The 20,037-nt window shown below is 53.4% G+C and overlaps 7 protein-coding genes across 7 annotated transcripts; 3 read left to right on the top strand and 4 right to left on the bottom strand.

The window, feature by feature from the left end:
- Window positions 1-345: 345 nt before the first annotated feature.
- Window positions 346-4,174, bottom strand: BU25DRAFT_415306 (uncharacterized protein). The gene is made up of 4 exons (XM_033707507.1): window positions 2,552-4,174; window positions 1,266-2,504; window positions 894-1,217; window positions 346-843 (listed from the first exon to the last, which is right to left on the bottom strand). The coding sequence occupies exons 1-4, from the start codon at window positions 3,752-3,754 to the stop codon at window positions 769-771; spliced, it is 2,841 nt and encodes a 946-aa protein (XP_033556557.1). The 5' UTR covers window positions 3,755-4,174; the 3' UTR covers window positions 346-768.
- Window positions 4,175-4,591: 417 nt separating this feature from the next.
- BU25DRAFT_402697 (uncharacterized protein) lies at window positions 4,592-6,331 on the bottom strand. Its single transcript, XM_033705052.1, has 3 exons — window positions 5,960-6,331; window positions 5,663-5,910; window positions 4,592-5,613 (listed from the first exon to the last, which is right to left on the bottom strand). Exons 1-3 carry the CDS (start codon window positions 6,009-6,011, stop codon window positions 4,699-4,701), a joined length of 1,215 nt encoding a protein of 404 aa, XP_033556556.1. The 5' UTR covers window positions 6,012-6,331; the 3' UTR covers window positions 4,592-4,698.
- A 138-nt stretch (window positions 6,332-6,469) lies between these two features.
- BU25DRAFT_377837 (putative histone deacetylase) lies at window positions 6,470-8,184 on the top strand. Its single transcript, XM_033704157.1, has 2 exons — window positions 6,470-6,869; window positions 6,924-8,184. Exons 1-2 carry the CDS (start codon window positions 6,478-6,480, stop codon window positions 8,053-8,055), a joined length of 1,524 nt encoding a protein of 507 aa, XP_033556555.1. The 5' UTR covers window positions 6,470-6,477; the 3' UTR covers window positions 8,056-8,184.
- An 864-nt stretch (window positions 8,185-9,048) lies between these two features.
- On the top strand, window positions 9,049-12,125 carry BU25DRAFT_377836 (uncharacterized protein). Its single transcript, XM_033704156.1, has 2 exons — window positions 9,049-10,361; window positions 10,416-12,125. Exons 1-2 carry the CDS (start codon window positions 9,138-9,140, stop codon window positions 11,841-11,843), a joined length of 2,652 nt encoding a protein of 883 aa, XP_033556554.1. The 5' UTR covers window positions 9,049-9,137; the 3' UTR covers window positions 11,844-12,125.
- Window positions 12,126-12,538: 413 nt separating this feature from the next.
- Window positions 12,539-13,961, top strand: BU25DRAFT_415302 (uncharacterized protein). The gene is made up of 2 exons (XM_033707506.1): window positions 12,539-12,934; window positions 12,994-13,961. The coding sequence occupies exons 1-2, from the start codon at window positions 12,627-12,629 to the stop codon at window positions 13,805-13,807; spliced, it is 1,122 nt and encodes a 373-aa protein (XP_033556553.1). The 5' UTR covers window positions 12,539-12,626; the 3' UTR covers window positions 13,808-13,961.
- Window positions 13,870-15,464, bottom strand: BU25DRAFT_480661 (NAD(P)-binding protein; the record flags this gene model as incomplete). Its single annotated transcript, XM_033711061.1, has 6 exons — window positions 13,870-13,931; window positions 13,962-14,184; window positions 14,275-14,391; window positions 14,428-14,473; window positions 14,515-14,958; window positions 15,457-15,464. The coding sequence occupies 6 exons, from the start codon at window positions 15,462-15,464 to the stop codon at window positions 13,870-13,872; spliced, it is 900 nt and encodes a 299-aa protein (XP_033556552.1).
- Window positions 15,465-17,406: 1,942 nt separating this feature from the next.
- BU25DRAFT_462902 (Zn(II)2Cys6 transcriptional activator) lies at window positions 17,407-19,776 on the bottom strand (the record flags this gene model as incomplete). The annotated part of the gene is made up of 4 exons (XM_033710560.1): window positions 17,407-18,287; window positions 18,334-18,596; window positions 18,646-19,496; window positions 19,552-19,776. The coding sequence occupies 4 exons, from the start codon at window positions 19,774-19,776 to the stop codon at window positions 17,407-17,409; spliced, it is 2,220 nt and encodes a 739-aa protein (XP_033556551.1).
- Between the last annotated feature and the right edge of the window lie 261 nt (window positions 19,777-20,037).

The following is a 20,037-nucleotide window of genomic DNA, read 5'->3' as shown; positions in this document are numbered from 1 at the left end:
GCAATTGCAGCAAAGCGCGCAGACTTGAAGAAAGAGCATCTAGCCACAGCCACAAGTGTGGAAGTGACCCACATGATTCTGTCACATGGGGTACGTAACGTGACGTCATGCCGCGACGGGCTGCGTATGAAGAGTGATTGAAGAGCTGGTCCGTTTCATTTTACTTGATGTAGGCAGTCATGAGGTTGAATGCCAAGTTGCTGCCGAGGTGAGCGCGAATTTGTGGCTGGTGGGGTCATTGCATTCGTCGCATGAGGAAGGTGAGCGCCACAATCCTGCAGGAGCGGTCGGTGGTCGACTTTTTCCTTAGAAGCAGCAACTAAGAGGTATCATGAAGTGATCCACAGGCTCAAATCATTACTACAAGGTAACTGTACACGTTCAATCCGACTTTGCGAAGCTGCTACTAGCACATTCGGTTTGACTAGTATTGCCCTTGGAACATACAACTGAGTCGATCACACAAGCACTCAGCAGTGCACAACGAACCCGCCCTTGATAACAGACACTAGCAATAGGTAGGGTAAGGTATAAACCATTCGTGATGTCGCATGCTCGCATAGCAGCGAGTCGAGGTATCCAACATGAACAGGTTGCAAACAACAGGAGGGGTGCATAAGACGCTACCCATCAAAGACCTGCGAACGCCGCGTCGAAGCACATTCGAGGCTGTAGGTATAATGTAAAAGCAGGGAAGTGGATCGTTACATAGGTGCTCATTGAAAGCGATTGCAAACGTCAGTCGTTTGCGCGGACTGTTTGCGGGGACTAGAAGTCGGTCTTGAGAGTCTGCTCAACGGTCAATTCGCCAGACTCGATGCGGTCGATGCGAAGGACGAGTTCCTATCAATCGTTAGTATAGAGACACAACAAGGAGACGAAGAAGCGCATACCTTTAGAGCTCTGGCCGTCTTAAAAGCCAGTGGAGGGATCTTGTCGCGTCCGCCGTTGCGGATGTCGATGTCCAGCATATCGCGTCTGCAGTCATCAAGAACTTGAACAACAGGGATTGCATGTTTCTGCAAAGCGGGGTTGGAAAGTTGTTTGACAGCATCGTAGGTGCGGTCTCCAGTGTCGTCAACAGCTTGTGAGATGTCTTGGATGTAGGTGTAGATCTGTTGCTCCTCGGCTGGTGTGGAGTCGGGGCTGGAACGGATAAGATTGACCAGTGGCTGAATGCTCTGTACCAGGAGGGCAGTTTGGTCCTCAAGGTAGTTCTGGGCGTTTGTTAGGTATGTTCGGATAGGCAACGTCGATTAACTTACTTTGAACTCTGTCATGCCATTATCAATCTCACCATTTGCACCATTCGAGTCTGAGCTCTCACGACCATACCCACTGTAGGGTGAGCTGTATGCACTGTAGCCGGTCGCATTGCTGCCCTTGCTACTCAGCCCACGCTGGTGGCCACGGTCAGGACCTACGCCGTTGGTGTTGTTGCTGCTACTGTTGTCGCTTGTATTATTGCTTGTGCTGTTTGGCGTGAAAGCGCTGTATCCGCTGAAAACCGTTGGCTTCAGCGGCATAGGCATGTCATCGACTTCCTCGCGGTCTAGCCCATCACGGTCCAATTCATTGTCTGGTGTCGGTCGCACCTTGACGAGCTTAATGAGCTCGACGACAGCGGTGGAAAGATGGCTTGCAGCAGCATCCAGAAGACTGACAGGTGACAGGCCATTCGAAGAGGCATGGTTCTTCGCTGCCGTGATGAGGTTGTTGGCAGTAGCGCTGACGCGTGACTTCAGCTTTGCTTGCTGCTTCTCCGGACTTGCCATCAAGTCGCCACTGACGCTGCTAGTAGGCGATTGCATCTGTGAGAGCGGCGTGCTGTCGATTTCGCCGGTGATTGCACGCACACACTTGACTACACTGCGCATGCTCTCGAGTGTCTGCTCGGAATCCACCCTGCGTGCCTTCTGGAGAAGCTCGTCGATACTGAGTTGGAAGTTAGTGACGTGGACATCTCTAACCAAGCCATCCGGTGTCGAGAAGCTTGGGTCATGGCTGTAGTTGGCAATATCCGGCGATGCGAGGCCTGATAAGCCGATTGATGAAGCCTTGAGCGTTCGGAGCTGCGTTTTCGAACGGGCATATCGAGATTTCCACTCCTTGAGCTCTTCCTCCAATGTCGACACTTGGCTTGTGAGCTGTTCCTCTTTCTCGACAGCAGCATCGCTGCGTGCAGACAGTTCGCGCATCTCTTGCAAGAACGTAGAGGCATCTCTTCGAACTTCTTCCGCAACCTGCTGCTGCTCGCTCAGCTCGCGCTCCAGCTCTTCGCACCGTTGTCTCCATTCGTCATTACCGTTGTTGTATGCTTGTTGTGGTGGGTTCGTTTCGAGGTCGGCGATTTGCGCACGAAGGCTTTTCTGCTCTTCGTCGTGGTCGCTGCGTATTCTGTCTAGCTCTGATCGTAGAGATGCGTTCAGGTTCTCTGCCTTCTCTACTTTGTCTTGGAGCGAGTACCGAAGTTCATCCCATTCAGCGCGCTCTGATGCATTGGTCTGATTTGTGTAAGTAGGAGGCTGTCGTTTGACTTGACCAAACTTACGCTGTCTCTGGTCCCCTCAGCATCCTTTAGCTTTTGCAGCTCCTCGTCTTTGTCCTGTAACGTGCCTTCCAGGGCACTGGTCTTGCTCTGCAGCTCTGCGACTTGTTTCTGTAGTTCTGTAACCATTTTCTCTTGCGCCATGCTCATGCTCTTGGCACTCTTGTTTGTTTGCCGTCTAGCTGCAGCACCTTCTAGGTTGAATGCATCGTCGTCATCCGCAGCGCTATCATCGTCGTCTTCTACCAATGTGCCCTTGTTCGGCACAATGGTATTCTGTTGAAAAGTCTTTGGAAGCGGTCGCCCAAATTCGTTAGCCTGCGATCCTGGTGCGAGTCCTCCTGGGGGCCCCTGCATGCCTCGTGGGTCTCCCTGTGGAGGCGGCCCTCTGTATCCGAGACCTGGCGATGGCCGGCCGCCCATCCTGCTGTCCATGCTCCCATTAGGTGTCCCTGAACGGCTGGGTGGCCCTCTGTTGCTTATGCGACTCGCAATGCTGGCTGCAGGACTCGCTGACCGCGCCATATCACCAGTGGTGAATCGTGGGAATCTCCTTTCCAGCTCGTAGAAGACGTCGGTCGCGAGTTGGCGGAAGCGCTCGAGAGGCAGCGTAGACAGCTTTTGTCTTGCCTGGTTGCGTTTTGGGTGGAAGTTGTTCTTGGGCAGCAGGAACTTGGGCGTATCGTTGCCTGGCGCGCCTGGTCCTCCACGCTTGCGGTCTTGCTCCCTTCGCAACGACTCGTCGTAGACATCGGTACTAAGCTCCTGGAATTGCACGCCAGACAGCCTCGTAAGCTTGTCCTTGGCTCTACTAGGTCGGGGGTTGCCTTGCGCGTCGTTCAAATACGGCCCGAGGTACACCTTGAGCACTCTGAAGTGCTCGGCCATGGTCTCCTCCAGGACCTGCATCTTCCTGTTGCTCATGCTGGCCTCGCTGCCAGCGAGGCTGGCGGCATACAGCCCTGTGCCGTCACTCGAGCGGCCTACAGAGCTGGGCGGCGACGGGTTGCCGTTTCCTTGTTGGCGCATTCCATTGAGCATGCCTCCATCGGTGCTGCTGCCGCCGTACTGACTCCCTCCGTAGGTGCTCGGCGGCAGCGTGGGCGAATATGGGTTCTCGCTAGCCAGGTTCGTGTATCGAGTTATGGGGGACCACTCCTGGCTGTCAGTCGAGACGGGCGACAGCGTGCCATTACGGGTGTTCATGGTGCGTTCACGGTGTTTCACAGCGCGGGCTGCCGCTGTCGCTGCTGGCGTGCCTGGTGCGTATCGGAGTCCGTATCAAAGTTCAGGCCTGCAGATGTCGCCGGAGGGCGCTGCGGCTGCTGGGCAAGCGTGAAACACTGACTGTGATGGAAGATTGGGATTGGCGCGCCTCGGCTTCTAGTCGCGATTGGCGGCGTTGCGAGCGTGAAAGAGCGACATCAAACAGTAGCGGCGTGCACAATGCTGCTGGAATGACAGCGTGGAGGGAGAGAGGCAGCGCCGGCGTGACACCCCGCAGCGCAGCAGCAGAGGGAGCGATGAGAGCCTGCAACGCGCGGTGCCGGGACTAGCAGGCTTTTGAGGGAATGCTTGACCCGCCTGCTCGCCTGTCCAAATGTCGGTGATGCCCCCTTTCACGCGTCTTGGCTGGGGAGCGTTGTTGGAAGTCGAAGCGCTAACTGCAGCTGGCCTGGAGCGTCGACGAATGGCACTGGCCCGCCCTGCGCCGCTGCATGCCACGAAAGCTCGCGATGTGGAGCGCGCTCTGGAGAAGGCCTGATGGTGCGCGTTGTGTGGTCAGGCGCCGATCAGGTCGAGTGTTTTTCCGTGCAGTTCAGCGCGTGTGGTTCTGTCATGTTGTCACCAGACTGGCTCTTTCCAAGGCTGCCAAACGGTCGTCCGCAAAACGGGCAACTGCTTTACGAGGTACGCAGACCCTGGTCAAGGGACGAGCTTGACGATCGAGACGGTTGCCATGCCCACAGTAACGGGCTCAGACGGCGATCCTTGCAGCTCATAGTGGGGACCACATCATTTCGGGGTGAAGACATTCAATTTCATAAGGGTATATAACAAGACCAAAGAGCTTGGGCGACACGCCGGTCGTGGTTGCCGTTTCCAACGCCTCTCCCGCTGCCGGTAGATATCTGGAATGCGCCACAACGTTAACGCACCCGCTTGATCTTTTGTGCCGGCTGCTTCTTGCACTCAGGGCACAGCCAATCGCCCACTGGCTCCTCCTTGATCCCCACACATTCCCAGTGGAACCACTGATACTGACAGTTGTCGTTGTCGCAAGCCACCATGTCACCGAAACTAACGCGTTGACAAAAGCAGTACTTGGTGTCGTCAGATTCCTCCTCCTCTGGGTCTCCAGCAACACCAGACATTTCCTCGTCCTCTGTACCAGCATCGCTGGCTACGCTTTCATCCTCAGCTGTCGTGGAGGGTGAAGCTCTCGATCCACCCTTGCGACGCTTCTTGCTGACCCCAGACTTGGCGGTCAGGGCAGCCTTGCGCAATGGTTGCTGCGGCTTAGCCTTCTTTACTGTGAGAGCATGTCTTGGTCCTACGCTGCCAGCACGTGAACCTGGAGTTGATGGTTTGGGCGTTCCCGGCCCAGTTGAGCCTTGTCGACCTAGAGATGAGGGGGCTGCTGGGAGAGGCCCAATGTTGCCTGTTGGTCGGCGTCGCTTGCTGTCACTTCCTGCTGACAGCTCCCGTTCTGATCGTGCACTAGCTTGGATCGCGCTTTGTGCGTTCGTTAGTCGCTGCTGGTTCAGCAGAGCTTGTGTCTGCATGTTCTGCATCGGCGCTGCTCTTGGGTTGATGTTCGCGTTTGTGGCGTTTGTGATGCGTGCGATTGCAGCTGCCTGCGCAAGATTGGGGGCACCTCCACCTTGGTTGCCAGAGACCGGGTGTAGTGGAATGCTAGCGCCTGTATTTGACGATGATAGAGGGGGTACTAGATTTCCTGGTGAGTCTTTAAGCAGGGAAGGCATCTGTGGATCTGCAGGTATAGATCCATCGCTCTGGAGATCTCGCAGTTTGATGTCCAGTCGCTTCACGTATCGATCGAGCTGCAAGGTGTTGTTAGTAGTGTTTCTGATCCTCGATTATGAAGCTTACAAGTGCGGCTGCTTTTTCTACTAGACCAATCTTCTCCTCTTGCAGAATCTGTGCTCGTTCGTAGTTCTGGATAACGACCTTGTTGTAGGGCTCCTCCTTAGGGTTCACGACCAGACTGCCGTTTAGCTTGATGAACTTCTGAAGACTATTGTCGCGTTGCTGAATCGCTGCCCGTAGTTCTTGGATTTGTGCATCTTTTGCCTGCACCTCCTCATAGAGATGCGTGATTTCTGCTGGGAGATTGGCGACTGGCTACGATTAGCTCATGAACCCTCATATATAAAAGTTTGACTTTACCATCATGAATGAACTGCTCGAGAATAGTGGCAGCGTCCTCTGCGATGGCCATAGTGAGATACCGTCGATGATAGAGTTGGATGAGGTTGTTCGCAAATTTAGTCCCACCTTCCTCAGGCGCAGCAAAACAGTCGCTGCGAAAGTGCTCAGGATGTTTCAGAGTGGCCTAGTAGACTGTCGAAATGATGGAAGTTGAGGATTTGTTGATGGTTGCTCGTAGTGAAAGCGCGAGTTCTGATGCAAGTAAGTGCAAGCGCACTGTGACCAGGTCGAGCAACACCCTCAGTCACTGCCTGCTGATCTCGCAAGCCTCGAACTTAACTTTCACTGCAGGATTCCAACTCTTACTTGATATACGTTAGTTGAGGCGCGTAAGTGTTCTCGACTTTGTGCATCCAGCCCTAACAAGCTAAGCCAGGAACCTGGCGGCTAGCGCCTCACGTGCAGCTCGGCAGAATGTCAAGAGCCTACCAATCAAACAACGATGGCATCCCCACCTCGACATCCAATTCACCATCATGCGCGTTTCTGGCTACCCTATGTCGAACAGACCTTCCAACAATATTGTTGAAGAGTACCTTTCGCCAGTCAACGATATCTACACCGGAGATTTTCAGGACTTCAAAAGCCTCAACGACTCAGAGAAGCAAGAGGTTATCGCAAGGGAAGCTGAAGACTACGGACTAGAGAGGCCGCAAGGATACAATGTATCCTTCCACTACAACCCACACGTGGAATATCACCACTTCGGAAGCTCGCATCCAATGAAGCCTTGGCGATTGACTCTGACCAAACAGCTGGTGCTGTCCTATGGGCTCGAGTATACAATGGATCTCTACGAACCGCGCCCAGCAAACTTCAACGAGCTAGCTATCTTCCACGACCGCGAGTACCTGTCATATCTGAGCGAGTAAGTTACGAAATCGCCCTATCACGATTGAATCACGCTTCTGACTATGCGCAGAATCACACCTCAGAACGCCAAACCTGATGACGCACAGTACATAGCTTATGGCTTCGGTGGTGATTCAAATGACTGCCCAGTCTTCGACGGCTTGTGGAACTATGTGTCACTTTACACCGGCGCATCCATGAGTGCAGCCTACAACTTACTAAACAAGCAGTCTGACATAGCCATCAACTGGTCCGGCGGTCTGCATCACGCGAAGAAGAACCTAGCCTCTGGCTTTTGCTACGTCAACGATATCGTCATCGCAATACAGCTCTTGCTGACCCAGCACCAACGAGTCCTATATATTGATATTGACGTCCATCACGGCGATGGCGTAGAACAAGCTTTTGAGTCAACCGACCGTGTATTCACTCTCTCATTCCACAAGTACGGTATCGACAGGCACGGTTGGCCATTCTTCCCGGGAACTGGCAACATCGACGAGATTGGTCCAAAGGATCCAGCGAACCGCGGTAAAGCACACAGCCTGAACATTCCCATCGACGATGGCATCGACGATCATCAATACAAGTCGCTGTTCAAGACTGTCACGAGCAAGGTAGTCGAGAAGTACAACCCTCAGGCCATCGTCCTTCAGTCAGGCGCCGACTCTCTTGGTGGAGATCGTCTCGGTCGTTTTAATCTCAATATCAAAGCACATGGCTCCTGCATTGAGACTGTTAAGTCATTCGGACGCCCTCTCATCCTTATTGGGGGTGGAGGATACACACCTCGCAACGTCGCCCGAACCTGGTGCCACGAAACTGCCGTCTGTGTCGGCGCCACATTGCACGACGATTTGCCAACTCACATCCCATACCTTCAAGCGTTTCAGGGTGAGGAAAACGGTGGTGGCAGACTGTATCCGGACCTACACAACACAAAGCGACACGACAACCTGAATACAGACCCAGCACTACAGAAGCTCGTCGAAAGAGCCATGGAGAACCTGCGGTACATGGAGGGTGCACCTAGTGTTGTAGTCAACACCAAGGGAATCACTGAGGAGCAGATCATGAAGATCAGGGAGCAGGTCGAGCAAGAATTGGCGGACGAGGAGGAAGACAGAAATTACTCCTTGGCTGTAGAGAAGACGCGACGAACTCGTGAAAGGAACATTGGAGGAAGGAACGAGCGTCGCTAAAGCTCGTTTTTTGCCTCAAGCTACCATTTCATGAACGGCTTGTTTTACAATTGGTATTCGGTCATTGGCGTTGGGAGATTTGGCGTTGGGAAGATTGGATAAAGTGCGCCTATCTCGATACCCTATCGTAAGAATAGATCGTTGTCTATGATATACACTTACAGCCGGTATAACGTCTGCAGCCTGTGCACTTTCGAGCTAGGAACAGTTCCACGGGATGATCTGAAGACGGCCGTAGATGTAAGACAGACCCTGTGATTTACCCCACAAAGCTTGGGCTACTAAGCTTAGCCAGCTAGACTTCCCGGTGCTTATCAGATGCTCGGATATGGCGGGTTTCGCTTCGGACCCAAGTACGAAATGCAGCCCACGGACTCCGTTTCGTCGACTCGGTGACCCGCTTTGGAAGCACCAAGACGTCTCGACTTTCACTGCTTATAAGTTCCTGTGTCACGATGCAAAACTGAGCTGTTAGTGATACTGGGCATGAGGAGTTGAGAATTGTTCCGCGTCCAGCTGCTTTTGAGCTGATCTACGGAGTGGCAGACCTGATTCAACCACCAACGACGGATGAAAAGGCTGGTTGGGGGCCTTGCAGCGGTGACTCAGGCCTTACTTCTCGAGAACTGCATGAAACGAGTCTGGAATACGAGCGACCATGCTTGTCAGGGACGAGCGAGTGTGGTTTTATCAGATCGAGTTTGGGTTTCATGACCCAATCGGACTTATCGTCGGCGTTTAAGGCAGGCGCGTCCGCAACAAACGAATACGTTACAGGTGCAGGCGCGTCGCATCCTGGATAAAAATTAAATTTTTTTTGCTGCCTCATCGAACTTCACAATTCGATTCCCCTCATTTTCGGGTTCTTCAGCCCTTTTGATTGACTCACTGGCCAATTTAGCTTTATTACCAATCCCCACTGCGGGCGTTAGCGGGCTGACGTTAGGCGTCGGTTGCTTTCGTCCACCGATAGCGTACCAGGGTCTTTGAGATTTATTGCAGGAGCTCTGTCAGCAAGCCTGAGAGCTTCAGGCAGATCTCTCTAAGCCGCCTGTAGAGAAAGACCTTACCCATGCACAGCCATGTCTGACGAACATACTCACAGCACGAACGCGTCCGACCGCGTACAGAAGAACGGCAGCCTGAACGGAGGTCCTTTAGCGTCGAACCCCCGCTCCTGCATCACATGCAGAAAGCGTAAGGTCAAATGCGACAAGAAGCAGCCATGCTCGAATTGCGCGAGGGCGAAGATTGAATGCGTCTTCCCTGGACCTGGACGTGCGCCGCGCAAGAGCAGAAAGCCACCTGATGCAGAGCTACTGGAAAGGTTGCGGCGCTTGGAGGGTGTCGTGCAGAACCTCAATGCGCAAGTCGAAGAACATGAGCAGGAAGCTGCAGAACGCGAACGCGAGAATGGCAGCCGACAGGAGAGTGTGAGTGAACATTGCTTCGGCAACGGTAGCTCTAAGAACAGCCCATCTGTGGTAGTGGACAATAGCGTCGAAGGGCTCGAAAGCCGCTTCGGTAGGCTCGTCGTCAAGAAGGGCAGAAGTCGGTACATCAACAACAGCTTTTGGGCTAGTCTGAACAACGAAGTCGAAGACCTCAAAGCAGTCCTAATCGAGCCTTCCGACGATGAGGACGATGCCAATTCGCCAAACTCATCCGAACAACCAGGCCAACACCAGGGATACATCTTCGGTCTGAGCTCCACCAGTGTCGATATGCGAGCACTGCACCCTACGCCTGAAATCGCACGTGAGTTCTGGGAAGCCTACAAAGACAGCGTCGAGCCCCTGGTCAAGGTGCTGCACACCCCTACTTTCGAGCCAACTTTCAACGACGCCCTAGAGTATCCTGAGAAAGTCAGCAAAGGCCTAGAGTCTTTACTATTCGCCATTTACTACGGAGCTGTGACCAGTACGACAGCGGAAGAGTGTCTACAAAACTGGGGGGAGGACAGGTCATCGCTTCTGATCAGGTATCGCTTTGCGTTGGAGCAGGCCCTTGCCCGAGCGAACTTCTTGTACTGTGACGAGATTGTCATCCTTCAAGCTTTTGTGATCTTCCTCATCTTACTGCGCAGAAACGACGATGCACGGAAGATATGGACATTGACTGGACTAGTCGTGCGTATCGCGCAAACACTGGGGATACACAGGGATGGCAGTCACTTCGGACTAGCACCGTTCGAGATCGAGATGCGTAGGAGGCTTTGGTGGCAAGTCTGTATTCTGGACGCGAGGTCATCTGAAGACCATGGATGCGATCCTACTATTGTCGAAGCGCAGTTCGACGCCAAAATGGTACGCTTCATTGGGTGTGTCCCGTTACGAGCGCTTGCTAACATACTACGACAGCCTTTGAACGTTAATGACACCGATCTGCATCCCGATATGACCGAGTGCCCTCAAGAGCGGACAGGCTTTACAGATATGACTTTCAGTCTTATCCGCTTTGAAGTCGCCAACATCTTCCGCCGCATTCTTTACATCCCTCCTGGACCTGTCAGGTGCACCGAGCTTTTCGCCAACTTTTCGATCGCCGAAAAGGAAAAGTGGATCACAGAGTGCCATCAACAGATGGAGGACAAGTACTTGAAGGATTGCGACATGTCGATTCCACTTTGCTGGGTGACTGCAACGATATCGAGGCTCATCATGAGCAAGATGTGGTTGATTGTGTATCATCCACATCAGCGCAAGGACGGAGGCGCATCATTACCCCAAGAAACGAAAGACAAGTTGTTCATCACCTCACTCGAGAACGTCGAATACTCCATGCTGCTCGAAACCGAGGCTCGCACAATGAAGTGGGGCTGGCTCTTCCGCACCTATGTGCAATGGCATGCCATCGCCTTCCTGCTGTCTGAGCTATGTGTGCGCACCAAAGGCGAGGCGGTGGAACGTGCCTGGCGCGCTCTTGAAGCCACAGCCGGACGTTGGTGGTTTCCACTTAACGATTCATCGCCATACCGCAAGGGTCAGCAAAGATACTTGTGGAAACCTCTCAGGAAACTGTTAGCTAAGGCAAAAGCGGCGAGAGAGAGGGAGATCAGACTCGAACAAACGAGCCAAGCAGTCAGAAACGGCCAACATCTCAATACTGACTTCCCGTGGATCGCTCCTAACACCCTCAATCCCGTCACAGTCGATCAGCCAAGTTCAGAAGATCTGGACAAGCTCTTGAGACCATCAGCTCCCAAGCTCGGCGAAGTGCCGATACACGCAACTCCAGCAAGCTGGCCTGAGAGTCCAGTGAGTCTTAACACAAACAGACCCATTACTGGTCTCAGAGGCGAAGACTTTGGACAGAGTCAGAGGGCGCAAAGCAGAAGCTTGACTGGGTTCGGGAGCCAAAGTACTAGCCCAGGACAACAGTTTAATCAGTTGACAGACTTTGGACTTGACAATGTCATTCTCGATGTTATGGACGGATCAGGCTACGCACCTCTCAACACGATCTCACATGTTCAAGATACACTGCATTCGATGCAAACAACGCAATCTGGCTTTGCAACATCTGCACAACCGGTTATGCCCAATGGTGCAAATCTCATGACTGGCGTGTATGCACCTGATATGCACTTCGGAGATTTGAGTTTTGACGACATGACATCAACAGGAGCCACCAACGGACAGAACAACGATTCCCCTATCATGGATGGTGGTAATATGGATTGGCAGGCCTTTGACGATATGGTAGGACAGTATGGCTTTGAGGGACAGGCAGCAAACAACGCCAATGCAACAGGCACCGGACACATGGGCCTAATGCATTTCTTGTAAGGGACAGACGCATTTCATTTGTACAGTAATATGCGGATTTGCCATGGCGTTCAAGAAGTTACAACTCGACACTTCGGCTCAGAAAAGCCATGATACCCACGATTGAATGTTCACTGTATAGTACTTTGTAATTTAATAACAACTCGGCCATTGCTTGCAGGCTCCGTGCTACCTTCAGCAGCCGTGAACTCGGTGCCATATCAATACAACATTGCGAACAACCACAACGTCGCCCAGACGCCCAGAGACCGGATCGATTCTTCCACGAATACCGCCTTGCTACTGGCCCTGCAGACTTTATGATCTTCCGCCGGGATTGCGCCGGTTATATGCAAGACGGATGAAACAGGGTAAGCCGGACCACGTGGAGGACGTGATTAGATGGCGTGCTGATAACCTTATCGTCACCTTTCGCTACCTATCCAGACACGGTCGTCTATACATCGTACGCGTATCAATATACCGGGGGGGGGGGGGGGGGGCAGCCAAACAGTGTTGTGCGCTCCCGGATCTTCAGCCGGATGAGGGGTGAGTGATCAATGCATTCACATGCAGCGGGCTACCGCTTCTGCTCCTGGATCATCCTCGGACCGGCTTCGTTGGTTGTACACGTGGAAACAGCGTTTCGGTTTGATATTTGAGCTTCTTGGAACCGCTCTTTCACAAAACGCTTCGAAGTTTCGTTGCCACGATTTGTAGCGGGCCCGGCAGCTTACCGTTGGTGGACTATACACATACTCAAGACGAACAAAGGCATCATCTCGATACTCTTGCTGTCTGAATATGGCGGGTACAGCATCATCTCATCGATATTTCACGCAAGACATAACACCGAACATCACAACAATATCGAAACCGACTGATTCCGTCAAGCTAAAGCCGACAATTCTCCACCTCGGCGATGACATCCGCTGGAACCACGACCTATACGCCGAACTATCGCAAAAGTTCAACATCATCAGAACGTACTCCACAGGACGAGAAGACTGCAAACGCGCATTGCAAGACAGAACTTGGGGCGACTTCGTAGGCATGTACCGCCCCTTCTGGAACACAGGCGGCGAAATGGGCAACTGGGATGCTGAGCTAATGTACCCCTTCCTTCCCTTTGCTTCATTTCTCACGTACACTAACCCGATAACTCACATAGCCCACTCCTGCCAAAAAGTTGCAAAGTCTTCGCCTCTGCCGGCGCAGGCTTCGACTGGGTTGACACCAAAGCCCTAGCTGAACGGGGCATCGTGTACTGCAACTCCGCATCCGCATGCACCGAGTCCGTCGCCGACGCTGCCATCTTCCTCATTCTAGCCGTCTATCGCTTGTTCTCTTGGTCTTGCCAGGCTGCGCACTCTTGTGATCCAGAGCGATTCAGAGACGCGATGAGTAACATTGCAGCTGTAACGCACAATCCTAATCATTCGACGCTGGGGATTGTAGGGCTGGGCAGGATTGGGTATAGGATTGCGCAAAAGGCGAAAGCATTCGAGATGAGGGTGGTTTACTATGATGTTGTAAGGATGGAAGAAAGGGAGAAGGAGGTTGACGCGGTGTATTGTGAGACGCTGGAGGAATTGCTGGGGAAGAGTGATTGTGTACTTCTAGCCACTCCATTTAATGGAGATGTTCTATTGAGCCAAAGAGAGTTCGGACGGTTCAAGAAGGGGGCGAGATTGGTGAACATAGGTAGAGGAAAGTTGGTGGATGAGGCTGCACTGGACAAAGCGCTGGACGATGGAACCGTGGGTGCGGCGGGCCTTGACGTACATGCTGATGAGCCGCATGTCAACAAACGGCTGGCAGCGCGAAAAAACGTCATCATGCTGAGTCACACGGCAGGTGCCAGTGTAGAGAGTCATATTGGGTTTGAGAAGCTAGGGATGGAGAACTTGCTGGGGTGGCTAGAGAAGGGCGAGGCTGGGTTGGTGAGCCCAGTTAATCTGCATTGGCTGAACAGAGACGTGTGAAAGTATGAACGTTGAACTAAGATCTGATAGCTGTGTTGAATTTTTGCGCATCATGTACTCTCCTAGTAAGCAAATTCTTGGCCAACCAGTTTCTCACTGAGTTTCCATAACTTCTCGACATCGGCTGGATTCGTGGCGGTTGGTTACAAATCACCAGAAAGATTTCCATTCTCGAGATATACTCCATTGTAGTCTGTTACTCGTGTCAGCGTATCATTAATACGGTCAAGTCTGAATTTGCAATACGTATCATCGAGTCTTGGATCGAAAGCGGCAGCGACATGTGTGGCAGCACACTCATCCAGGTTCTTCAAGTCCAGTTCGCGATTCCAGCCGATCTCTTTGTCCTTCGCACCTTTTACTTCTGTGAGCCCCTCCTACATCCAACGCACAGATTCCAACTTACCCAATGCCGCCAAGTCTTCGTCCGTCTACCCCTGGGATGCGAGCGAAGTACCAAAAGCCACACCAGGATGCAAACTGTACGCCTTCAAGCCCTTGGGCCCAAGCTTCTCCGCAAGTGCTCTCGAAAACAAAATGTCGGCTGTCTTGCTCTGCTCATACGCTTCCCACTGCTCATACACCTTTCCGTCTTAGAAGTTCCAATCCTCGAATCGCACCCCGCCGAAACGGTGGCCATCACTGGCCACATTAACAATGCGAGGGCTGGGAGAAGCAAGGATCTTGGGATGATCGAGTTTTTGAACAAGAAGTGACCAATGTGGTTGCTGCCGAACTGGTTCCCAATGCCTTCCTGCGTGGTCTTGTACGGGCCAGCCATGATGCCCGCGGAGTTGACCAAGACAGCGATGTGCTGCACATCTTGCCAGCCCCACACAACATTCGCTGCTTGTCGCACACGCTTCTGGCTCGCAAGATCGAGCTCCAGGACTTTGATCTCAACATCCGAGCTCCTTGGATTCGACTTGGTCTTGCGCACGGTGGCACCAACCTTCTCAGTCGAGCGGCCTGCGAGAATGAGCAGGCGCAGTTTGTACTGCGCAATTGCTTCGACAAATGTTGCGCCTAGACCGCCTTGAGTCACGCCAGTAGTGAGGATGGTCTTTCCGGCTATGTTGGCGGCATTGTCGGCTGCGATGGTGGACGCAAGTGCGGTTTGGCGGTTGTACGGGAGTGGTGATGACAATGTGCTGGATTTGAGTGATTGATGTGATGGACGGGCTCGTAAAGTTTCTCGATGAAAGTTATATTCAGGCCTAGCATGACGCGATATCGCTGTGGACAGCTTCACATCTGCCTTTTTTGGCGGTAGTGTCTTAACTCGGTTTCTTACGTCCGGTCTACCGGTACTGTTTGTCGGTAGTAGATGTTGTAATATCAATATTGTAAAGTCAAGCTCTCAAAAAGAGAAATGCAAAAATGCTGGAAATCCGAAGATTCACAATGGCCCTCAAGTAATTTAATCTAACGTAAGAGTTCACATTCGGAAGCATCAACGCTGTGCTTTCCTCAGTTGAAATCATCATTGATGTCGAAGGAAGAAAGGAAAGAACAATCTGCTCTCATGACTGTAACAAGACGACAGCTCATCACCTCGCATCTACTCCTGCCTGACCCTACGCCCATCATCTCTCAGTCGTATCCTCAATCACTCTCGCCGCAACATCCATACAACGAATCCCCACCACCATGACATTCCCATCTATCTCTCCCCAACTGCAACCCTCCCACACCACTTCACGCCATCGCATCCTCAAAGCCAGCATCTATATCTCCACCCTCCAATTCATAGCCGCGCTCCTCCTCACACTCATGCTCCTCTGGCACATCAGCACCATCACACTAGTCGAGAACTACAAGATGCCCGAGTGGTGGGTGAAAGACTTTCTAGCTGAGCATGCAAATGGGTGGCGCGTTGGTGTGTGGGTGGTGGTGGGTGTGCTTGTGAGTTTGATGAGAGTTGCATGGTGGTAAGGGGTGGTGAGGAAGAGAGGCTGACGCGTGGATAGGTTCCGATGGATTGCGTGCATGCCCTGTTGGGGTTGGATTGGTGGTGTGCGGTTCTTCATGGGCAAGGAAGCGCATTGGGAGCTGCGGCCGGGCGAGAGGGAGACTCGAGGGGAAGTATGGATCAGGAGAAGGACATCAGTACCAGCATGGGCGAGAACGTGAACGATTGGAGTCGAGCAGCACACGGCCGCGGAACACCTACGTCTACGATATCGCGGCCTTCCTCTCACAGCTCAACTGCAAGCGCTTCTGAAGCTGCCGAAGCATCAACCGGTCCATCATACCCCTACCACCCCCTCCTACACCCCCACCTCTCACCCCAACTCCAAAACCTCTTCCTCAGCATCCTCGACATCCTCATGCTCGCCATCCTCGCCGGCCACATCGTAACCTACTTCGTCAGCCTGCCCACAGCGATCGCATTCTGCAGCCTTCCCGCCATCCTCTTGCATCCAGCCCCGGAGTTTGGTGCGAACAAAGTGCCGCTCAGTTTGCGGGATCGGTGTATTGGGTTGAATGTGGATGTCCATGTTGCTGGGGGATTCGCGGTGTTTATGGCGATTGTGTTGGGGGTGTTGCATGTTGCTGCGCTTGCGGTAAGGGCGTGGGAGTGCGTCCAGTTTGGGCGAGAAGGTGTGGTCGGGAAGACGTCTGTGCATGGGCGTCGCAAGGTCGGAGCGGGGAGTGTGGATGTTGAAGCGTCCACGGTGTCTTCGACGGTCGGTTCATCTTCTCAATCGGGCTTGACAATATGTTCGATACTGAGCAACAAGTCTACCTCACATACCGATACTACTACTCCCACTACCGAACCTCGCAAGGCGACTTGGATCAGCGCAGAGGAACGTAGCACGGGTGTCAGGTTCGTAGACGGGAGCGCTGAGCGAGCGGAGCGAACGGCGAGGCGACGTGCGGTTCGAACTGACGAGAGCGAGGTTTTGAATGGCGAGTCAAAATGGAGTGAGATGTTACTGGAGTGTCTAATCGATGCATGAGTTTGTGTTGTCATCAAGGTGGAATTAGCCGGTACCGTCAAGAAACGAGGGAGAACGCTGAAGGAGAAAAGCGAGCAAGGGATGGTACAGCATAGCAGTTTTGGTGGCAGAAAAAGCCGTATAGTCTGACCGAATATTTTGGTCGGACAATAAAAAGTACAATGATGGACGACTATGCAAGCCCACAGTGATGATAACATGAAGGCATTCAACTACTCCCTTTCACGCCGTGACCGTGAACGCCACGCTAAAATCTAAAACAAGAATGAGGAAACAAGAACCTCCAGGTAGTGGTAGCAGTACGGATAAGATGCTAGGAGGCTCCAACTCCAAGTCGGCGGGAGAGTAGTGAGAGGGTCGGATGACGAATTCTCACGGTATATCGAGATGCCTGCGCGTGCCTGGCGGAAGCGTCCAGTTCTTCGAGAGTGGACCGGTGACACTGAACGAATCCACTTGCAAGTTTCCTCTAGCTCCACTCGAGTTGGCTTGGTGACTCGACCCGGCCTCGACATGGGAGGTGGGATCGGAAAGGATTTGACTGTTCGGTCTCGACGCCCCGGATGCGATACTCTGCGGCGCGCTTGCGAAGGTCGATTGGAGCGATGGATTGACACGTGGATTGACGCGTTTCTAAGCGTTGAAATCTGTACCGAATCCTCCAGACCCGTACTGGTTCCAGTCTGTCTGCGCTTCCAGCATCCATGACACCGAGTCGAAAAATTCGTAGCTGTTGGCGCTCGCCAGGCCTTGGGGTAGAGCTAGTGGCATGCTCAGGGTGTTCAGGTGTGGATTGAAGTTTGGCATGGTATGCGCGGGGTTTTCGACGATGGTACCTGGCGGAGGTGTTGAGCTGCTGGAGGAATCTGGGTTCGTAGGGTTCGTAACGACGGTGTTGTCGAGTTGTTCTGCTGCACCACTGACCTGTGCTTCACGCCAGCGCCACACGCAGTCAAACATTACGCTCATGCTCATGCGGCTGCGAACTATGAGGCCTAGAGGATCTTCGAGCATGCCTGTGCTTTCTCGCCGCTGCTGTGTGGTTTGCTGGGATTGGGGGTAGTTGTTGAACATGTTCGCAATCCCAGAGTTACTGACGGATGGCGACTGAGACATGCTGTGCAGACTGCGTCCTCGTGAGCTCTCCTTCCACAGCTGCGCTAGTACCTCCGCGAAGCGATCCAGAAGATCGTTTGGCCAGACCTTGGATCGCCTGAGTGCCTCCACTGTCTGCAGCACGTACTGGCGCCCCTTCGACGGCAGCCTCCCAGCGAAATCCGAATTGAGAAGTTTGAGGAGAGCGAAACCGGCGGCGAGAGCCATCTGCATGATGTAGTATGGGACATAAGGTAGCTTGCTGGCTTGTTGAAGCTTGAAGACCTGGTCCAGGTAAGTTGTGGCTGCGTAGTAGAGGGCGACCAAATCATCGCGGCGTTCCAATCGAGTCTCGGGGCTGAAGAAGGAGTAGAGGTGCAGATGTAAGCACACCGCACAATGGTAAAGCTCTTCAAGTTCTGCAAAGGTCAGCCAGCTGTTTTGGGAATTTCAACATGAACATACCATTGTCAACTCCATCTAACGACCCTCGCTCTTCCTTCAGTCGATCTGCTTCCAATGTCATGTATGTTGTCGCAGCTTCGGCCGCGAATCGGTGCGTGTTGGCCGAGTACAAGAGCTTGTTGATGCGGCTGGCAGCCATCTCCTGGCGCAAACGAACAAACAGAGTCGGTGGTATCGTGCGCATGTGGTCCTCGTCGTCGACCTTGAACTCCAATGTCGAATCGTAGAGGGTGATCGAGGGCTGGCCGTTCCCTGTCGAGACACTAGGCCTTGTCAGTGATTGATTGAGCACGTACAGAAGCCATGACTCACGTCTGTGCTACGGTGTTGCAAACCGCCCATGTGCGCAAGCGGTCATGGATGTCTTCCTGCTGCAGCCTGACCTTTGTGCGCGAAAAGTCTTGAGGGTGTGTGGGCTGGTGCAAGCCAATCTGCATTGCTATTTGCATCATGACACCGCACAGCATGTACGTGGGGTCAGTGACGGTGCGTTCTGCCGGAATTGGCCATGTGCACAGCAGACACAATGCCTTGACAACGTGATGGTTCGGCTGGTTCCGGACCGAGTCCCAAATCAGATCTGTCAAGGGCTTTGCGAGGTCCTTCAACAGCGTTGGTCGACTGCTTGAGCGCCGTGCCGCAACGCTGACGATGGCCCAGAACAACAGCTTGTGGTCATGGTTGTAGTACTCCTCAGGCGAGCGCACCTGGTCGAGGAATGGTAAGAATGGGTGGTACAGCTGAAAGTACTCGGTGAACAGCTCGTTGACCTCGCCGTGTCCCAATCGCACTTCGCCTGCACCCAGTGTGTAGAACATGGGCGACTGGCCGCTGCGCAGGTCTAGCAGTGACGTCGCTGCTACCTGCTGGTGCTGTGTCTGTAGGAATGCATCATCCTCGACCTTAAGCAGTGGTGTTGCGGCGAAGTTGTTCTGGTGGTCCATGGGCGGTTGTGGTTGGTTGACCAGTGGTTGACCAGGCATAGGTGTGCGGCCCTCGTACATGGCCAGCCTTTCCCTCAGCGACTCCATTTCCTTCTCCATCTCGGCATTGCGGTTGCGTTTGCCCACGCGCTTGAAGTTGGGCTCGATGACGCATCGAAGGTTCTGCTTGACGCAGCGGTTGCAGCTCACGAACGGGTCGCGCTGCACGTTGCATTTGAGCTTCACGCGCTCCGTTAGTGGGGTGACATGGTCAATTGCCTATGTAGATACTTACTTTCTGCTGGCGACACTCATTGCATGCGCGCTTCACTGCTATGTTGCGCCGCGCAGAAGCTGGGCGTGACCCATCTGCGTCGCCGTTCTGGAAGTCATCGTCCTCGCTGGATGCAGAGCGCTTGAATCCGCGCTGTTGCTGGCCAGGCGGGCTGGTCGCGAAGCCTTGCGGTGGCAGGCCGGTGCCCAGTGTTGTGGGAGAGAGCTGGTCTGACATGGACATCATGGTGAGGTGTAGCTCCTGCAGGCTGTTGCGCGCTGCAGCACCGATATCGCTGCCCGAGGTTGTGCTCGCTCGCCGTGAGTAGAGTTTTGGTAGCGGGGTCGGAGGGAATTTGAGAATGACTCTGTCACCAACCCGCACTCAGGGCGATGCACGTCAGCTATCAGGCAGTCATGTGTTTTCCCGTCGGCTATCGCTACCAGGACTGCTCTCGAGAACATGCAGGCTCGAGCTCACCTGCAGGATGCCGCCGAACGGTGGGCT

This window comes from Macroventuria anomochaeta, assembly GCF_010093625.1.
Source record: "Macroventuria anomochaeta strain CBS 525.71 unplaced genomic scaffold BU25scaffold_45, whole genome shotgun sequence".
Classification (NCBI taxonomy): Eukaryota; Fungi; Ascomycota; class Dothideomycetes; order Pleosporales; family Didymellaceae; genus Macroventuria; species Macroventuria anomochaeta.
Note: the sequence above shows the minus strand (reverse complement) of the source record. Positions and strands in the feature narration are given on the sequence as shown.

Coding starts and splice junctions, on each gene's coding strand:
- BU25DRAFT_415306 (XM_033707507.1), bottom strand. CDS start 3,754: ATGAACACCCGTAATGGCACGCTGTCGCCCGTCTCGACTGACAGCCAG. Junction 2,505..2,551: donor CTGAGGGGACCAGAGACAGC/GTAAGTTTGGTC, acceptor TACACAAATCAG/ACCAATGCATCAGAGCGCGC. Junction 844..893: donor AGACGGCCAGAGCTCTAAAG/GTATGCGCTTCT, acceptor AACGATTGATAG/GAACTCGTCCTTCGCATCGA.
- BU25DRAFT_402697 (XM_033705052.1), bottom strand. CDS start 6,011: ATGGCCATCGCAGAGGACGCTGCCACTATTCTCGAGCAGTTCATTCAT. Junction 5,911..5,959: donor CGAGCAGTTCATTCATGATG/GTAAAGTCAAAC, acceptor AATCGTAGCCAG/TCGCCAATCTCCCAGCAGAA. Junction 5,614..5,662: donor TAGAAAAAGCAGCCGCACTT/GTAAGCTTCATA, acceptor AACACCTTGCAG/CTCGATCGATACGTGAAGCG.
- BU25DRAFT_377837 (XM_033704157.1), top strand. CDS start 6,478: ATGCGCGTTTCTGGCTACCCTATGTCGAACAGACCTTCCAACAATATT. Junction 6,870..6,923: donor TACCTGTCATATCTGAGCGA/GTAAGTTACGAA, acceptor GACTATGCGCAG/AATCACACCTCAGAACGCCA.
- BU25DRAFT_377836 (XM_033704156.1), top strand. CDS start 9,138: ATGTCTGACGAACATACTCACAGCACGAACGCGTCCGACCGCGTACAG. Junction 10,362..10,415: donor CGCAGTTCGACGCCAAAATG/GTACGCTTCATT, acceptor ATACTACGACAG/CCTTTGAACGTTAATGACAC.
- BU25DRAFT_415302 (XM_033707506.1), top strand. CDS start 12,627: ATGGCGGGTACAGCATCATCTCATCGATATTTCACGCAAGACATAACA. Junction 12,935..12,993: donor AACTGGGATGCTGAGCTAAT/GTACCCCTTCCT, acceptor TAACTCACATAG/CCCACTCCTGCCAAAAAGTT.